This window comes from Zeus faber, assembly GCF_960531495.2.
Source record: "Zeus faber genome assembly, chromosome: 19".
Classification (NCBI taxonomy): domain Eukaryota; kingdom Metazoa; phylum Chordata; class Actinopteri; order Zeiformes; family Zeidae; genus Zeus; species Zeus faber.
Window position 1 is genome coordinate 5,601,693 of NC_137206.1, and position 16,503 is coordinate 5,618,195.

The 16,503-nt window shown below is 48.1% G+C and overlaps 1 protein-coding gene across 1 annotated transcript in view; it reads right to left on the bottom strand.

Annotated features, from left to right (window-relative positions):
* Positions 1-838: 838 nt before the first annotated feature.
* Positions 839-16,503, bottom strand: part of reck (reversion-inducing-cysteine-rich protein with kazal motifs) — a gene marked incomplete at its 3' end in the record, with an annotated part of 63,858 nt that continues 48,193 nt past the window's right edge. The window contains exons 14-21 of the mRNA XM_080020078.1: positions 15,919-16,107; positions 14,615-14,737; positions 14,174-14,345; positions 7,307-7,502; positions 5,234-5,444; positions 4,511-4,584; positions 2,519-2,668; positions 839-1,057 (exon numbers count right to left, since the gene is read on the bottom strand). Of these exons, the coding sequence (XP_079876204.1) occupies positions 839-1,057; positions 2,519-2,668; positions 4,511-4,584; positions 5,234-5,444; positions 7,307-7,502; positions 14,174-14,345; positions 14,615-14,737; positions 15,919-16,107 (1,334 nt within the window). The remainder of the gene's footprint in view (positions 1,058-2,518; positions 2,669-4,510; positions 4,585-5,233; positions 5,445-7,306; positions 7,503-14,173; positions 14,346-14,614; positions 14,738-15,918; positions 16,108-16,503) is intronic.

The following is a 16,503-nucleotide window of genomic DNA, read 5'->3' on the forward strand; positions in this document are numbered from 1 at the left end:
ACTTCTGGTTCCCTCGTCTCCAAGTCAATGGGTTTTTCTGAAAGGGTTTTTGGTCGGATGTCTGAGATAAGGTCCGTTGTTAACACAAGCTTAAGAGGCTTTCAGGTCTTTTTTCCACGACATAAAATACATCGGTAAACACCGCACCCGTGAATTTTGAAGCTTTCACGCGTCTTAAAAAAAGGCGGCTGCTAACGAGTGGCTAAAACTAGACCTCAGAGGCTTTCGGGGATATCAAACGTCATCGCGCTGAACGCAGAAGTCACCAACCCACCGGTCCACCTGTGCAGCCTTTGGACGTGTTTATACTCGGGCGTTCAAAAAAGGATTCTACTTCCAAACTTTCCAGGCTTTTGCCGAAGAGGCAAGCACGCAAAACACAAGGAGAAGTCGGGAAGCTCGGCGCACTAACGTCGAAGTCCCGCGACCGCGGCGTTGTCGGTTTTATAGCCTCACATTAGCTTTTTACTTCCGGCGACGGCGTACCACGTTTCCAAAATCGTAAAAGCGGCGTCCGTTTGTGGAGATTATCTTTGCTGGGCCAAATGCGTCGCTGTGATAACCCTTTGTTTGCCACTCACCCCCTTATTTCCTGCAATGATCCAAAACCCAACGGGAAAAATCCAACTGGCTCTTCGCCGAGGGAACCGGGGCGACGCTAACCTCCGGGCCGGACTACCGGAAAACACGTCATCCCTGCGGCGCTCTGCGGTTGAGGGAGGCTGGTGCTGGACCAGAGCGCGGGGGGGGGGCGCTAAAAGGAGAGGGGTGGGGGGAGTGAGCGGGGTCACCCTGAAGGAGTAACCCCGCTCACTCCGCCGCGGGTAGCCCCTCCGGCTCAGAGGGACGCCAGCAGGAGAGCCAGGAGCAGGCCCAGCGCCCGGGGCGGCGAGGAGGCGGCGGCGGCGTCGGGGCGGGGCCCGGCCGCGGAGCGCACCGCCGGCGCCCGGATCTCGGAGCTGAGGAAGGCGGAGAGGGGGACGTGGGAGATCAGGGTGGGGCTGCCGTAATTGATGAGGGCGTCGATCTTCTCCGCCTCCTTGCCGCAGGCTTCAATCTGAGGGGGGGAGACGGCGAGAGGGGCGTCAAGAGGGGGGGGGGGGGTGAGGAGACGCCCGTTTGCATTGAGTTGTGCGCTGGGTCGTAAACGGCGAAAAGAGAGTGCAAGCGGAATATAAAACATGTACTGTGCTGTATTATCCCACAAACACTACCTCACTTCATTCACATGCCACTTATATATATACCACTGTATATATATATATATATATATATATATATATATATATACAGTGGTATTTTCACTTACGAGTTTAATTGGTTCCGTGACAGAGCTCGTAATTCAATCTGCTCGTATAGCAAATCAATTTTCCCCATTGAAATGAATTGAAATGCCATTCATCCGTTCCAGCCCCCAAAAAAAGCAACAATTTTTTTTTGTTACGTGTTTTTCAATAAGGAAAAATGTATTTATAAATAACAAATATTGTATAAAATATAAAACACAATAAAAGAGAATGTGTAGATCTCTCTTCTCTTCTGCCTTCTCGCAGATGAAACCCTCCGTCACGCTGTCTCCTGCGAGCTGCTTCTCCGTCAACCACACCAACAGCAGATTCTCCATCTTTTCATGGACGCGGTCCGCAGCTTAGACGTTATTGTAACGCCCTTGGCTGGCGTAGTACCCTTTAACGTCTCCTTCTGCTTCAGTACCGTACATCTGGTAGAAGTACTACGCTCGTACTGCCTCGCACCTCGCTCATGTTTGTCTATGATGTCCTGAACACCCTAACGTAACACGCACGCTTAACACACAGAGGTGTATGTCCTCGCCAGCCTTTTGTGAGCTGCTGACCTCAAGGACACAGTTGTTAGGGATGTTCCCTGCCTCGCCACGGTCAGGGACAGCGGAGAAAGAAACCCCGCTATCTGTTTTATCCCGACAAATAACCCGGCGTGAGCTCCTTCGCTCCGTCACCCTTGGAGCTCGATGTCACGGGACTATGTTGTAATGAATGTCATGCGCAACGGGCCTCTGTCTATTTGGGAAGCGTCCCCGATGCTATCAAACCAGGGGGGGTTCAATCTGCTTTTCTACACAGGAGTTCTATGAAATTGTCAAAGTGCGTGTGACAGATAAACCTCTTGAATCTTGAAATAGCCTGCGTTTCATGTTCCTTCCAGAAAGTGGGGAGAGCCACCACAGCCCCAAAACAATCATTTGCGTGTCACTTTTGGAAGAGTCGCCACCTTGGTAAGACTCCCACGCAGGCGGTACGTTTGTTACTAACAAGACCCTTGTATCTCTGAATGGGTTGTCGCCTATATCCCAAAGTCTCTCACGTATATCACAATTCACCCTTCGTATGTGGATGCGGCTCGATAGACAAGACGAAGAAGGCGGGTGGTTAGCAGTGTGGCGAAAAAATGCAGAATACAGAAAAATCCCAGGTCCCATGCCAAAGGGCCGGGTGTCCCTCTTGTACTTTACAGCCTCCCCTGATTTTGCGGCGCTCACCTGGAGCGGCGTGGGCTGCCGCTCAACGGGTGCAATGAGGACCACCAGCTCGTGGTCAATGCTGAGGTAGCCGAAGACGTCGCACTGCGGCACGGAGACGTGAAGCCTCAGGGTCTGCAGGATGTCATGGACGGTGACCGGCTGGTCCAACTGGGGAGGGAGGGAGGGACGCACGGAGAGGGAAAGAGACGGACAACGAAGCGGTCATGCAGTGTTCAAATGCGACGTTGGAGGTTTGTGTGGAACCGGAATGCCGTGGAAAGTGGAATGTGACAGTCGTTTGGCCGTTTTCTTTGGGCTCTTCTTCCTTTTTGTTTTACAGGGTTTTTGTTTTCATTCGTCAGGCCCATGCGTTGGTAAATATAATTAATTCAAGGTGTAATTCAAGGTGTTCAATTAGCTCCATGTAACATCCGAGTCAAGGCGAAGGTGAGCCATTGGAGAGTAGGGAGAAATAATAATTTATTTAAACAAATTCATTTAGCAAAATTAAAGAGACTTTGAAGAGATTTGGAGATTTGCCCTGACTGAATTAGAATGATATTTAATTGTGATATGATGTCCATCTTAAGAGGCTCCACGGAGCCTTTTAAGATGGACAAAAAGAAAATAATTCTTTGTGATTACGCGTTGGTAATCACAAATCCGACGTGGTGATGAAGCTTCCCCGTGGACTCAGCTCCAACAAGGGGGCACCTCCGCACAGGCATTTCTGTTTGTTGCCGGCCCGGCCTAAGTTTGCGTCTCGCTAAGAGGCGTCCGGGATTAAAGCGTACAGCCGAGGGGAGCTTTGAAGGGGCATTAGGCTCATTAGCGCGACACGCCTGAGGGACTTGGTGCCGGCAAACATGTCCATGTTGATCTAGATGCCGCCTGATAAGGTGCGGCACTTAACGGGGTATGGCTTGCAGGGCCGTTCGGGGGGAGATGGAGAGCTGTGGCTCTCCACCGCCGGGTCCCGCTCCAAAGGGCGGCAGACATATGAGGTCCACGTTGTCGGAGGAATGAAAAGCATTTCAGAGGTTGGCCTCAGAGTACATTCGGTGGCTGCTTGGCTGGTGTTACCACTGGGACTGTGTGCGTTTCACTGCTGTGGAGACAGTCAGTACTTCAGCGGCTCGGGAGATTACTTTTCATAGTTTCAATGGCTTTTCATTCATTTCTTTTAAGGTCTTACTGCACTTACAGTTTGTCGCTGTCTCTAACAGTGCACAGAAGCATTGTGGTTAACTACTCTAACTCTATTCAGTTATATAAAAAAACATTAGAATGGTTTGAATCTGAAATTAAGTTGGGGTTGTGACTTGAATGACTAAGGATAAATGTGGAACCTGAGGTCTAGACCCGTTAAGAACAACCGGGATACTGTATATGTGAGATATATGTGGCTCCCTCTAAAGGCTAAAGGAGGCAACTGCAGCAGGAACCAGCGCAGAGGACCCTCGGAAACTAGTGGAATAACCTACGATTTTTCTTCCTTTAGATGTAGATTTGAGCGGTTGAGGATAAGTATTTGACCACCGCTTTGGCAGTTGATTCTGAGCGCTTTGAAAATCCCACAGAATCATTAATTTATTATCTTATCCATATCCTTATTTTCATCGGCGTCGAAACTAATTCATACAAGTTCTTCACCCGCATGGACCTGTGCAAGGGAAACAAAATGTCACACTGTTCTAACTCAAACAAATATATAAAAATAATATGAATCGAGTAAAACAGCCAATGGAAGGGGTCCTGAATCAATGCCTTACTCGGATGAGGTAGGGCAGGTTTGATCTCAGAGTTAGGTATTAGACTTACAGGAATCCCTAGAACGACCTATTTCCTCTCATTGCGATAACAGGAGATATTTCCTCGACGCTGGCTGGACGATCTTAGTAACCGTATTCATTTGAATCAAACAGGTCAATTGATCTACTTCCGCTGGGCAGCTGGACGTCGGCTAGGCGTGGCAAAAAACCCCCCCAAAAAAGTGGGTTCTCCACCTACCATGGCGAAAACGTTCATCTGCTCTTTGTTCCAGAGGATTTGAAGGACGCTGCCGCACACAGGACAGCAGGCGCCTGGACAGAGGGAGGGAGGGAGGGAGGGAGGGAGGGAGGATGCCCCGGTTCACTCACACAGCTCATTCTACGCGCCAGGGAAAACTCAACGTGCCTCGCGCAACCCGTGGAAAGCATTTCAAAATATGAAAACACTGTCAAGCAGGATTTCACACAGGCCCGACGGTTGGTTCAGGTCAGTGGAGACGGCACATCGAGACATTGCATTTTGGCTCCGGGGCCACTGAGGGATCGAGGAGCGTTGGTATCGGCCATCAACTCGGTGGCCCCCTGGAGTAGAGTAGAGCGCCGCGGCAGGTGACGCGCAAAAGACTTGCCAACGCTTGCGAATCAAAAGTCGCGGATTGTCACAGTTGTTTTTGTTCCTCGTTTCGCCGTGACGGACCGGGTCGGGAGGGGGTTGAAGCCGGTTTGCGTTTCCGCGTAGGTTCACCTTAGCAGTGAGCGTAGGTCGCACGTCGGCTCGCAGAGGAGCCGACGTGCGCGCCTCCCGAGCCTCAACGGCGCGCCGGTCGGTTGAAATTTCCGACTTCCTGTCCGGAGAGCGGGTTCCGGACGGAAAAAAGGAAATGAGGTTCAAGTTTTCAAATAAGGTTTAGACCAAAAAAAAAAAAGGAAGATTTTATTGCATGACAGCGCTCACTCTCACCGGGAGGAGTGACGGGATCGCAGCCCGGGTTGGACAGCGGCGGGCAGAGGACCATGTCACAGCCGGAGCCCGCCGCAAACTCCGACGCGGCGCTGACGGCGTGGCACGGCCCCTTGTAGTCCACGGCCACGCGGTCCGAGAAGGCCTCGCACACCGTGCTGTAGGTCTCGCTGTTGTGGCCGCACACATGCTGCGGCTTTTTGCAAGCCTCCTGACGGGACACACACACACACACACACACACACACACACACACACACACACACACACACACACACACACACACACACACACACACACACACACACACACACACACACACACACACACACCCCACACACACACACACTTCTTTAGAGCTGGATGGAGTTGCATTGAAACTGTATCCTTGAAGGACCATTAGTTGAGTAATATTGCATGAAATGAACTGAACTACTCAAAAGGAGAAAGGAGTGCTAAACTAAAGTACTATTCAAGTGTTGTTTCTTTAAACCCATAATCTTCGCCCTCTGGATTTATCCAGCGGTGTTATTCAAATGAAAAAAACAAAAAACAACAACATATATTCAGGTTTAATTAAAAAAAAAAGGAACTTTTTAACTTTGGTTTGTGTAGCAATGAGCAATAAGCGTTAAATGTTTTTTGCAACCTTGAGCTCCAGTCTTCCTCTTTTTGCCTCTACATGCTTCCTTTTAACTTATCTACGATTCCGCCATTTTCACTTCTGCCTTTTGGGTTCAAGTTCTCTTTGAACGGAAAATGGAGCTGTTGTAAATGAGGTGCCGCGGCAGACATTGAAAGACAGATGTACCTACGACCTCTCACAGACTTTAATTCCCAACTGGCGTCAATAATGGAGGGTGATGGTGTATGTACCAACCACTTCAACTCAAGTTTTGAAGTGGTGGATTTTTCTAAACAGATAGCAGACACGCTGAAGACACGCGAAAGTCTGGTTTCATTGCTGTTAATTCACGGGGAGTGGCCACGCCATTTGGATAGGTGCATTTCTCTATAGATAATTTGGATTGAAGGAATGCAGAAAAAATTTAAAATGAATACAAATAATAAAAATCGAAAAAATAAAATAAAAAATTAATTAATAATAGAAAAATAAAAAATGAATGAAAAGTAAAATATTAAAAAAGCCAAATATTCACAAATGATACAAAACAAAAATAGTTAAAAATATGTATATAAATACTACATATCAATGCAATTCAATGCAAAGGACAAATTATTAGCATGGGTTTTTAAAGAAAACAATAATGAATTATTGCTATGTACTTACGAGGAAGTTATAGCAGTTTCTACAGTGCTATTGCACATACATTGCACAAGCTGTGTGTGTTTGTGTGTCTCTACACAGGAGGTTGTGTATGTGTATGTGACTGAGTCATTTCTCAATTAAGCAATGTTGGTGCCTCAAGCATAGAGCTCTGATTGCAGGCCTGTCGCTCATCCTGGTGGTGACCTGACACCACTGCTCGAAGCGACTCTGACTCGGGTTAGCTCACCCATAAGTGAGTGCGAATGCGAGGACCTGCGGGAATGCGAGAGGTGCTGTTAGGCCAGCCACAGTGCGCTGGGATGTCAGCACCGCGTTCTTAAGCTTGACTACCTACTCATGAAATCTCTTAAACGCTATCGCTCACTCGCTATGAACTTGAGTCGGCTCAAGTTTAAATGATCGCTTTGACAACAGTAATTCATCCATCAGGTATAGCAATGAAACCTTTTCCCGGTTTCCAGGTTGTATCTATATTTCCTGTGTTTTAATTAAATGTCACTTTTAACTGTATGTATATATTTGTATTGCTTCTTAATCTGAATTAAAATTTAAGTAAAAACATTTTTCATTCATCCTCTTACTTTTCTCATTTTCCTAATTACCGTTTTTGTAACCTGTCCATTTGATGTAAAACACATCGAATTGCGTTTGCTTGCCTGAAAGGTGCTCTGGAAATAAAGTCTGATTTGATTTGAACCAGACGCATGCCTCATGCAGCCCGGGGAGCACCCAGCCACCGGCCCTGGGGTGTCGGGGCGCGGGGCGCCAAGGTTGCTGTCCTACCTGGCACTGGCCCATGTAGGCCAGGGTCTTGGCAGACTGCTGCAGCTGGCAGAGGTTAGTGTGGACCAGCCCGTCTGTGTCGCACGCGGGCTCCAGGTGGGTCTTGTCGCAGCCGGCGGGCCTGCCCACGCACTCGTACTGCTGACACGGAAAGTTTGAAGTGTCGCTCAGACAGACCCGTCGCATCGGGACGCACCTGAGAACAACGAGAAAGGAGATGGCAAAAAAAGAGTTTTTTTAAGAAATGAAGCGTCGCGTGTACGTTACGAGCGCCACAAATCCTTCTCAGCAAAGGCAGCTTTGTACATTCAAAAATGGTCCAGAGTTGGTCTGGCTCTCATAAGCAGACCCTTCACAGGGCATCAGGCCTGTGGTGTGTGTGTGTGTGTGTGTGTGTGTGTGTGAGTGTGGGGGGGGGGGGTCTTTTATCACTGCAGTGAGCCTCTGCCCAAAAACTGTGACCACGAATCAGTCCCAGCTGGCACAGTCTTCCCACTTGCCTCCAGAAAAGAGGAAGGGAACAGTGGGAAGGTTATTTCTGAAGATAAATATCCCCTCTAAACTTTAATGACCATGTACACAGATTCGATCCTTGCACGTCTACAGCTGTTGCGTCGACGTCCGTCCCCGCCCGGCATGTCCCCGCCGCGCTCGTCTTCTTGTAGAAAATAAGTGAATAAACCATCTACACCATGTACCCGAGCTGGGCAAAACTTTGCAGAAGCATCCCAACCGTTGCTTTGTCACTTATTTGATCAACCGGTTTGGTTCAGGTTTTTTTTTTTTTTTTTTTGCTGTGTAAGGTTTTCTTCCAAAAGTATCCGGTTTCTGTAATAACTGCTTTGAAAGAACCAGAAATAGTTGAAAAGTTATTGACTAGAGAGGTCAAGAAGGGCTTCATGTTCGGGTCTGATGATTATACTCCTTTATCGAAATTCTGCATTAAGCATAAAGGATTAATTAATTTAAAATATTCAGGCAAAAAAAAAACAAAGTCGAAGGATCGGCTTGTCAGTCCAAGTATCAAAAGCCTTGCTCCTCTTGCGCCGTTTTCCCTTTTCTATGCCACTATCGATAATGCAATTCATATCATCCAGTGAGCCGGCAGAGGCGTATTGGCGAGGGAAGGCGGATTTAACGGACGCTGCATTGCAGGGAGCGGCATGGCCTTGAAGGTGTGGTAAAACAAAAAGCATGGTAAAACACACCTTGAAACAGACTTTTCTGTCAGACTTACCTTCGGCTGTCGTAGCAGCCCCTGCACATTCAATACCCTTTCAGAGGCGCTTTGTTGGATTCTGTTGAATATTTGCAAATTGCCATTTGTGTTACACCTTTTAGATGATCTACCACTGGATTATCTTCGGTCGCAGCCGGATCAATGCATCGGTGCATTAAATGGTGTTTTTAATCAAGTGGGTGTTCCTCTATACGCAGAGAAACCCCAAGGCCCACTTCTTACACCCTGCTCCCACTGCACCGGAGACCCGGTAACACCCGCTGACACCTTCAGCTTGACAACATTTAAGTTGCTGTCTCCTCGACCGTTTTGTTCCCAATCACACCGCAGCCACGACGCGCCCCTTTTCCGACGTGTTCGCGGTGTCGAACGGGACGCACACCAGAAGAAAACGGCATATCTCCTGGCAACGGGAAAGGTGGCTTACGGGTTTACCCGGGCTTAAAAAACTCAGGTGAACCCGCTAATTTTGTTGTAAAAAGCGTATGGGGCATCACTTTGAACAGCAAACCTTACGCAAACATCACTGCCTCCTGAAAAGCGGGAGCCATGAAAAGCGCGTTGGATGCAGTGTCCATGATCAAACACACGGTTGCTGTCGTTGTTAGGAAACTTTATCTTTGCTGTGAGAATTATTCCCCGAGACAGAGCATCCATATCTCCGATCATAGATCTTGGTCATCACTGTGCGATAACTGGAAGGCGCCTCCTTTTTCTATCAGGATAATGCAGAAACATCAGTCGCCCTTACATTTTTTAACCGGTGTGGCTCGTTCCGTCCCTCTTGGGTGCTCCGCAACGATCAATGGTTCCCTGATGTTCGGCCAAAGTAATTGCTCGCTCTTCCCTCAGATGCATAATGTACTGCAGGGTGCACGGCGGACTGCTGTTACATAGACATTTCACATACTTGTAGGATGACCTCTTTCCTGATGCATGCTCGCATCCTTCATTTATGATCATACATTTCCGAAACGCATTGATGCATTGATTTTACTGGTAATTTGGCCGACGCTTGGCGCCGGCGTTCTTCTGAGCTGGCGTTGGGGGTTTCCCTGCTTAGCTTCGTTTGCCGCGTGGCCCGCACCGGGGGCATCTTAAGGGGCGGCGCCAAGTATGACTATACATCCATTTATTGTATTTGTTGCAATAAATGACGAGAGTGTTCCTGACTGAAATAAATTGAGGCGCATGCAGGTGTGGAGACTTTCCGGTGTTGGCGCGCGCACACACACACACACACACACACACACAGACGCACAACAAATGCAAATGTCATTAAGAGTATGTTAGTTTGCAATGAAAAGTTAATCAACCATGTCTGCATTACATATTTGTGTTGGAAGGCTCTGTTCCTATAAAGCCAATAAACTGTTCTCTATTGGAGTGGCAAAGTAAAAAAAAAAAAAAAAAATATATATATATATATATATATATATATATATATATATATATGCCGACAGAAAAACTTTCCATCTCCATAGCAACCAGCCAGACTCCAAGGCTAAGCACCAATCAGGTGTTTGGCAGATGTGGGTTGACTCACAAACCTTTGCCTTGCTAACGCACAGTACAAAGCCTGAAATAAAACCATGGCCAAATGTTTAGGACGTGTGTGTGTGAGAGCGTGTGTGTGTGATTGATAGACCCTAAGTGGCTGACATGAGCTGAGAAGAGAACGTCCTCCTGCTTGTGTGTGTGTTTCTGGGCGGGAGGCGCTTGTTAAAGAGCAGCTCGCAGCAAGGAAACGAGGCAGCGACTCCATTGAATTAGTTCTCTTTACTGAGTTAAAACGGGATTTATTTTGCGTAAATAATCTTTACTTCCAAATAATAAATAATGAACGCAGTTTCATCACCCTAAATAGCTGGAAACTAACTGAGTGACTGAGGGAGAGGATTCGCCCCCGTGGCGTAAAGACGGCCTGTTTTTACTGGAAAACTTAAAATACCTTTTTTTTTTCCTGTATTTTTTGCCCTTTCTGCCTGTGAAAAAAGGTTTTCAAATGTTATTTCCACGGTCCGATCCATAAGCCAGAGATTGTAAATTCAGTTAAAAAAAAACCAACAAAAACCCAAGCAAACCCTGATAGTTTCTCTTTAAGGTTAGGGTTAGGGGGAGTGGGTTCAGCGTGGAAGGAATTTGATAAAAGTAAGTGCTGTAATCAGCAGCGTGTGTGTTCCTTCTCTGAGAACAAGACAAGAGCTCGTGCTCTGGATCCATCCAACATGGATCCTGTTGAATTTGTGATTCTGCGGCGGGATCTGAGGACCATGCTGGTCTTCATGCTACATCTATAGGTATGAACGGGAACGTATTTTCAGCGCGGGGGGGGCGGGGGCTGCCCTGGATATGTGCATGAGGGTAACGCTTACACGCATTCACAAATTAATGTTTCAGTTGGGGCAAAATCCCCAAGCCCCAAACAAAAGCATGATGTTTCAAAGTTCAGTCATTGAGTCATTGATCGCAATTTTCTTCACATGTTTCTTCCTTGATTCCTTCCTAGCGGGCAGCAGCGCTGCCAAGTTTCACCAAAGGGGCTGGAGTCAGATTAGGAAGAAAGGAGGAAATACGGTATGTACGTGGAAAAAAAAAAAACCCCAAAAAACAAAACAACCAGTTTGACTTATTTTGGGATTCTCAGTGTGAGAAACAGGAGGTGTGTGAACTGGCTGACGTGCGTGAGTCTCATGGCCAAAGCGTGAGACTTGGCAGCTCTAGTGGGGGGCGCCCCGCACAGGGCCTTCTACCCTTCCTCCTGAGACAAGCTTCGTTTGGTTTTTTTTCGATGCGTTTTTGTCCTCCCAAAACCAACCGAAAAACTGACAGATGAATCAACCTAATCAGGAGACCCATAAATGACTGTTACATGGAGATCTAGGCGGGCAGGTCCGGACTGGCTGTTGCATTGCATTGCTGGTTGGGCGCATTTCCGTGAAGCCTGTCAGTTGGTGGTGATGGATAGGAGGCAGGAGGGATGGTATTGATATTAAACTAATTTCGGTGATCACATGCGGCGCCTTTGCGGCAGCAGAGGGTCAGGCCAGCCCAGAGAGTCAGACCGAAGATGCTGTCCATCATCCGGTCCAGACTCCCATCACCTCGGAGGTCGGTCACGGTGCAGGCATCCCTCACAGCCTGTCAAGGAACCAAGTCAGGACGTTCAAACTCTGGACCAGAGGGGATGGAGGGGATGTAAAGCGCTGCTACCTTTTTCTTTCCTAACCCACGGAGTTCCTTGTTTCCCCCCGTTTACAACATCTTCATCATTTGGAGAACAATGATCCATGAATGTGTCCGTGCGTCAGATCCAAATTAGGTGGAGGCTGCAGGGGACTCCCCTCCACCAATTTTGGATCTGATGCCCGGACACACATTTTAGCCCATTCTATCCATATTTCTAAAACTGTTTACGTTTTTTTTTTCGTTTAATTTAACATTTTTAATTATTTTTAAGTTACATTTTCTTTAAGTTTAAAGCAAATGTAACTGTATGTAACACTTGTAACATTTGGTACTTGGGATTTGGCGCCCCTACAGTTTCTGAGTGCAATTGCACTTTTACACCACTTGTAGAACTCAGTCCGATGTTCAAAAATAATTTATTTTACTGGACAAATTTGAACCTTATCGGTCACGTTTCAATAACAGTCTACGGTACAAACGCAAATATAATGCAGACCTAGGTAACCGCGCCCCTTGCACGGACCTCGCTGTTTCCCGGAGCCGAGGGGGGAGAGGGCACGGGGAGGGATGGGGCAGCGTGCTACCGGGGTAGGTACCAGATGCGCTTGGGCTGGCTTAAAGAAATTTGACCAGGCAAAAAAATAATCAGTTCACGGAGCCAAACATCAGCCGTGTCATGTAGTGCCGTAGGGTGGGTGGGAAAGAAAGAGGTGCCATTCTCTATATTACAAGTCAGCGTACCATCAAAATTATTCGGTTGAAGCTGTTATTTTAAGGTAAAAAAAAGTTACATAACCCTTTCCCACATGGAATCTGTAACATTGCTGGGTAAAAAATATCCGGTGAAGGCAGTAGGGTAGTCATTCCCACATTGGCCTCCTTTACGGAAAAGTTCCGTCTGTTCCCACACAGACAACTGTTCCAGATACATTATGTAACGCTCACACGAGAGGTGTCTGATATCACGCGAGACTCGGCGACAGAATGTTTTTTCCAGCCCAGCGCTTTGCTCCCTTGCTCCCCGCTCCGTGGACTCTTCCCTCCGCTGACAGAGAGGGGACAGACCCCCGTCCCCGGACACAATATCCCAAAGCCAATGTTGTTTAATCAGTGTGATCATTTTCAACCTGTCCTGCACCCTCTGCCTCCGGGGAAGGAACCTTCTCCACCCGGCAGGCAGCCGCAGGCAAGCCGAATCACTTGTGTCCAATGACCCCGCACCGCACCCCTAACTGTAAAAGACACATGGAGGGTTTGAGCGGCATTTTTAAGAAGGAAAATAATCAAATTTAAAGAATACAAAAACCTGCCTGCGTAGAGACTGGAGGTGTTTCGGTTTGCTGTCTTTGCAGCCGAGGGCCGCGGTTTGGTCCAGACTCGCCTTTTCGGAATCTTTTTTCTTTTTCTTCCCACAGACTTCCATTCACAGCCTGAGCAAATGATACTACTTTGAGAGTGGGGAAATTTACGGAACCACTTTTACGGAGCGTCAACACCAGCTCCCGTTCCCACGTGACGCCAATACGGAACATTGCCGGTAGATTCACGGCCTTCAGTACAAGTGGGAAAGGGGTTATAGTGTTGCTTTGAGGTTTATTGCCTAGTGAAAGATGCAGGGGCCCCGGGCACCACTAGGGGGAGCCACAGCCCCAGCAGCCCCCCCCCCCCCACCCCCCCAGCTACTGTGTGTATGACAAGAGGTGGATCTGCAAACTGTTGGCGAAACAGGCAAACACTGCCTTCTGACGCCAGCGTAGAGTGCAGCTAAAAGCGTGGTGTCTAGCATGAGAGGTCTGGGGGGGTATGGAGTTGGGTAGAGGAGCTGTTCCCTCGATGGCTTGAAATAACAGAAGCTGATGCCTGATGCTGAGCTAAGGGACCAAACCAGGACCAGCTGCACTAAGAGCCCCAGCTGTCAATCACAGCTGGACAGCAAGAGGAGACAGCGACAGAGGTGACTAGGGGAGATGGGAGGAGACAAGGCGGGTTTAGAGGAGACGAGAAGTGATGGGGGGGAGACTAGTCGGGTTCAGAGGAGGCTAGGTGGGTTCAGAGGAGGGTAGGGGAGATAGGAGGAGACTAGGTTAGTTTACAGGAGACTAGGAACGATGGGAGGAGACTAGGTGAGATATAGGAAGAGACAAGGGGAGATGACAGGACAACAGGTGAGTTAAGGGGAGACTGGGAGGAGACTAGGGGAGACTAGAGGACCGGACGAGGAGACTCGGGGACGCGTGAGGAGACTAGGAGAGGTGGGAGCAGACTAGGGGAGATAGTAGGAGAGTGAGGCGAGTTGTTCCCTTGTATATCTTTCAACTTCCGAAACCAGCTATTTGTTCTCGCAGGACGATGCGCCTGGTGTGTTCCTTCTTTGCGGAAGTCACCACGAAAGAAGAACATTGGAGGGACAACACAACACAACACACACAAAAGCCCACCTCTGGTTTCTATGGCAGGGCTTGCCAGAGCAGGGGTCGCTGAGATGGCACTGGCCATAGACGAACTGGTGGTCTTTGAAGCCCATGCAGCGGGCCACACAGGCACTGGGGTAAGTCCGACCGTTCGCAGCACATACCGGAACAAAGCGATCTGGGCAACCGCACGGGAGACCTAGGGAGGGAGAATATGAATTCAAAAAATATATTTCATCGGCTGCAATTGTCAAGCAACGTCCAAGTCGGATATATAAACATATCCGGGCCAATCACATGGTTCACTGCAGCTCAGCAGCCGATGAGGGGTGTGGACCCGAGGTATCTGTACTCTGCACTTGGAGACCAGTGTCTGTGATGTGTCCAATACATTGCTCTGGAAGGCTATTCCACATGAGGGGAACCAGAAGATGTTCTGCTAGGGCACACACACTTAGCCATACTGACCGGTAAAGCGCCGTCTGTCCCCATCAGAGCTGTCCACGCTGAGACACTGTCTCGTGGAGCAGATGGTCTCACCAGCGAAGCAGGAGCAGGGGTTGCAGTCCACTCTGAACAATGTCCCGTGATCTGGGTATTTGTTCAAGTACGCAGAACACACGCGCACACGCACACACACACACGCACACGCACACACACACACGCACACACATACACACACACACACACACACACACACACACACACACACACACACACGCACACATTATGTAAGGACAAGGCCAGTGTGTTTATAATCGTCATCAAACATCAGAGCCATTCAGCAGCACCACAACAGCAACACATAGGGAAGTCGGGCTGGCCCTGCTGGCCCTTCCTGCCTGACTTCCTGGCTATTGAGAACTGCCTGGCTGTTAGCAGGCTTATCTGTCTGTCTGTCCGTCCGCCTCACTCAAGCACACACACTGCACAGCTGTGTTTAATAGGAACAAAAACATCCCACAATCTGCTCCCTCCCACTCTCAGCAACCCCGGCCCAAATTTGGGGCAGAGATGAAGCCATTTGTTTTTCCCCCTTCAAACAAATGCAGGTATCAACAGTAAGGCACAGCGCGCGCATGTGTGTGTGTGTGTGTGTGTGTGCATGTGTGGGGGGGGCTTGGAACAGGAAGTAGTAAAATGCAAGACCAGTTCTGTTCATTTATTGTTGTGGTGGTGGCCACAAGGGGGCTAGACAGACAGACAGACAGACAGACAGACGGACAGACAGACAGACAGACAGATTAGATAGATAGATAGATAGATAGATAGATAGATAGATAGATAGATAGATAGATAGATAGATAGATAGATAGATAGATAGATAGATAGATAGATAGATAGATAGATAGATAGATAGATAGATAGAGAGATAGATAGAGAGATAGATAGATAAGTGAGCTATCAGATACTATGATGGGTTGGAATGCTAACTAGATAACTAACTTCCCCCGGAGGGATCAATACAGATTACACATATACTGTTTATTGGTGCAATTAATAAAAAAATAAAATAAATGAAAAATTGAATTAAATTTGACCCTAATGAAATTTGATTATCGAGAATAGAAACACCAAATAATCTTCATCAAAATGTGTTTAATGGCATTTTGACCACAAGTAAGCCACTAATGTTCTACTATTTCCTTGCCAGTTTGGAAGACAAAAAGCATCTTTCCATGAAACGCTATTTTTTTTCCTTATATGTTTTTACACGGTACGTTCACGGTCACATTTTGCCCTTTCACTTCAGTCAAAGGGCCGCTCCTTACTTTTCCTCTGGCCGCCGACAACGCAGGCCTTGCCGGTGTCCACGCAGGGCATGTCGACGCAGCTCTCCAGGCGGCCGCTGGCCCCGCAGGTGCACACCTCGTAGCAGCCGGTCGGCCCGCTCCGGGTGGGGACCTGGATGCGGGCGTCCAGCGGGACCAGGAAGTCCGAGGCTTCACCCAGCTTGCAGCCTGCGCGCACACACGCACGCACGCACGCACGCACGTACACACACACACACACACACACACCCACGCACACACACACACACACACACACGCACACACACACACACACACCGGTCGGCGAATCCGTCTACTGCACCTTAAAATACGCATTGTCAAAATTTACCCGATATGTAAGAATGATGAGGATGCGAAAATGTCACAAAAGAAAAATTAAAGTTACATATTTTCTACATGTTTGTGCCCATTTGGAAAAGGGTCAGTGAGTAGTAATAAGTAATACATCAGAGCGTCATGTTTGTTGGCATGTATGTTTAGCATTTTCTTTATGTTGCTAATCATTTCTCATTCGTAGCTAATGGAAACCAGTGGAAAACACAAAGTGATGATTCCCTAAAAAAA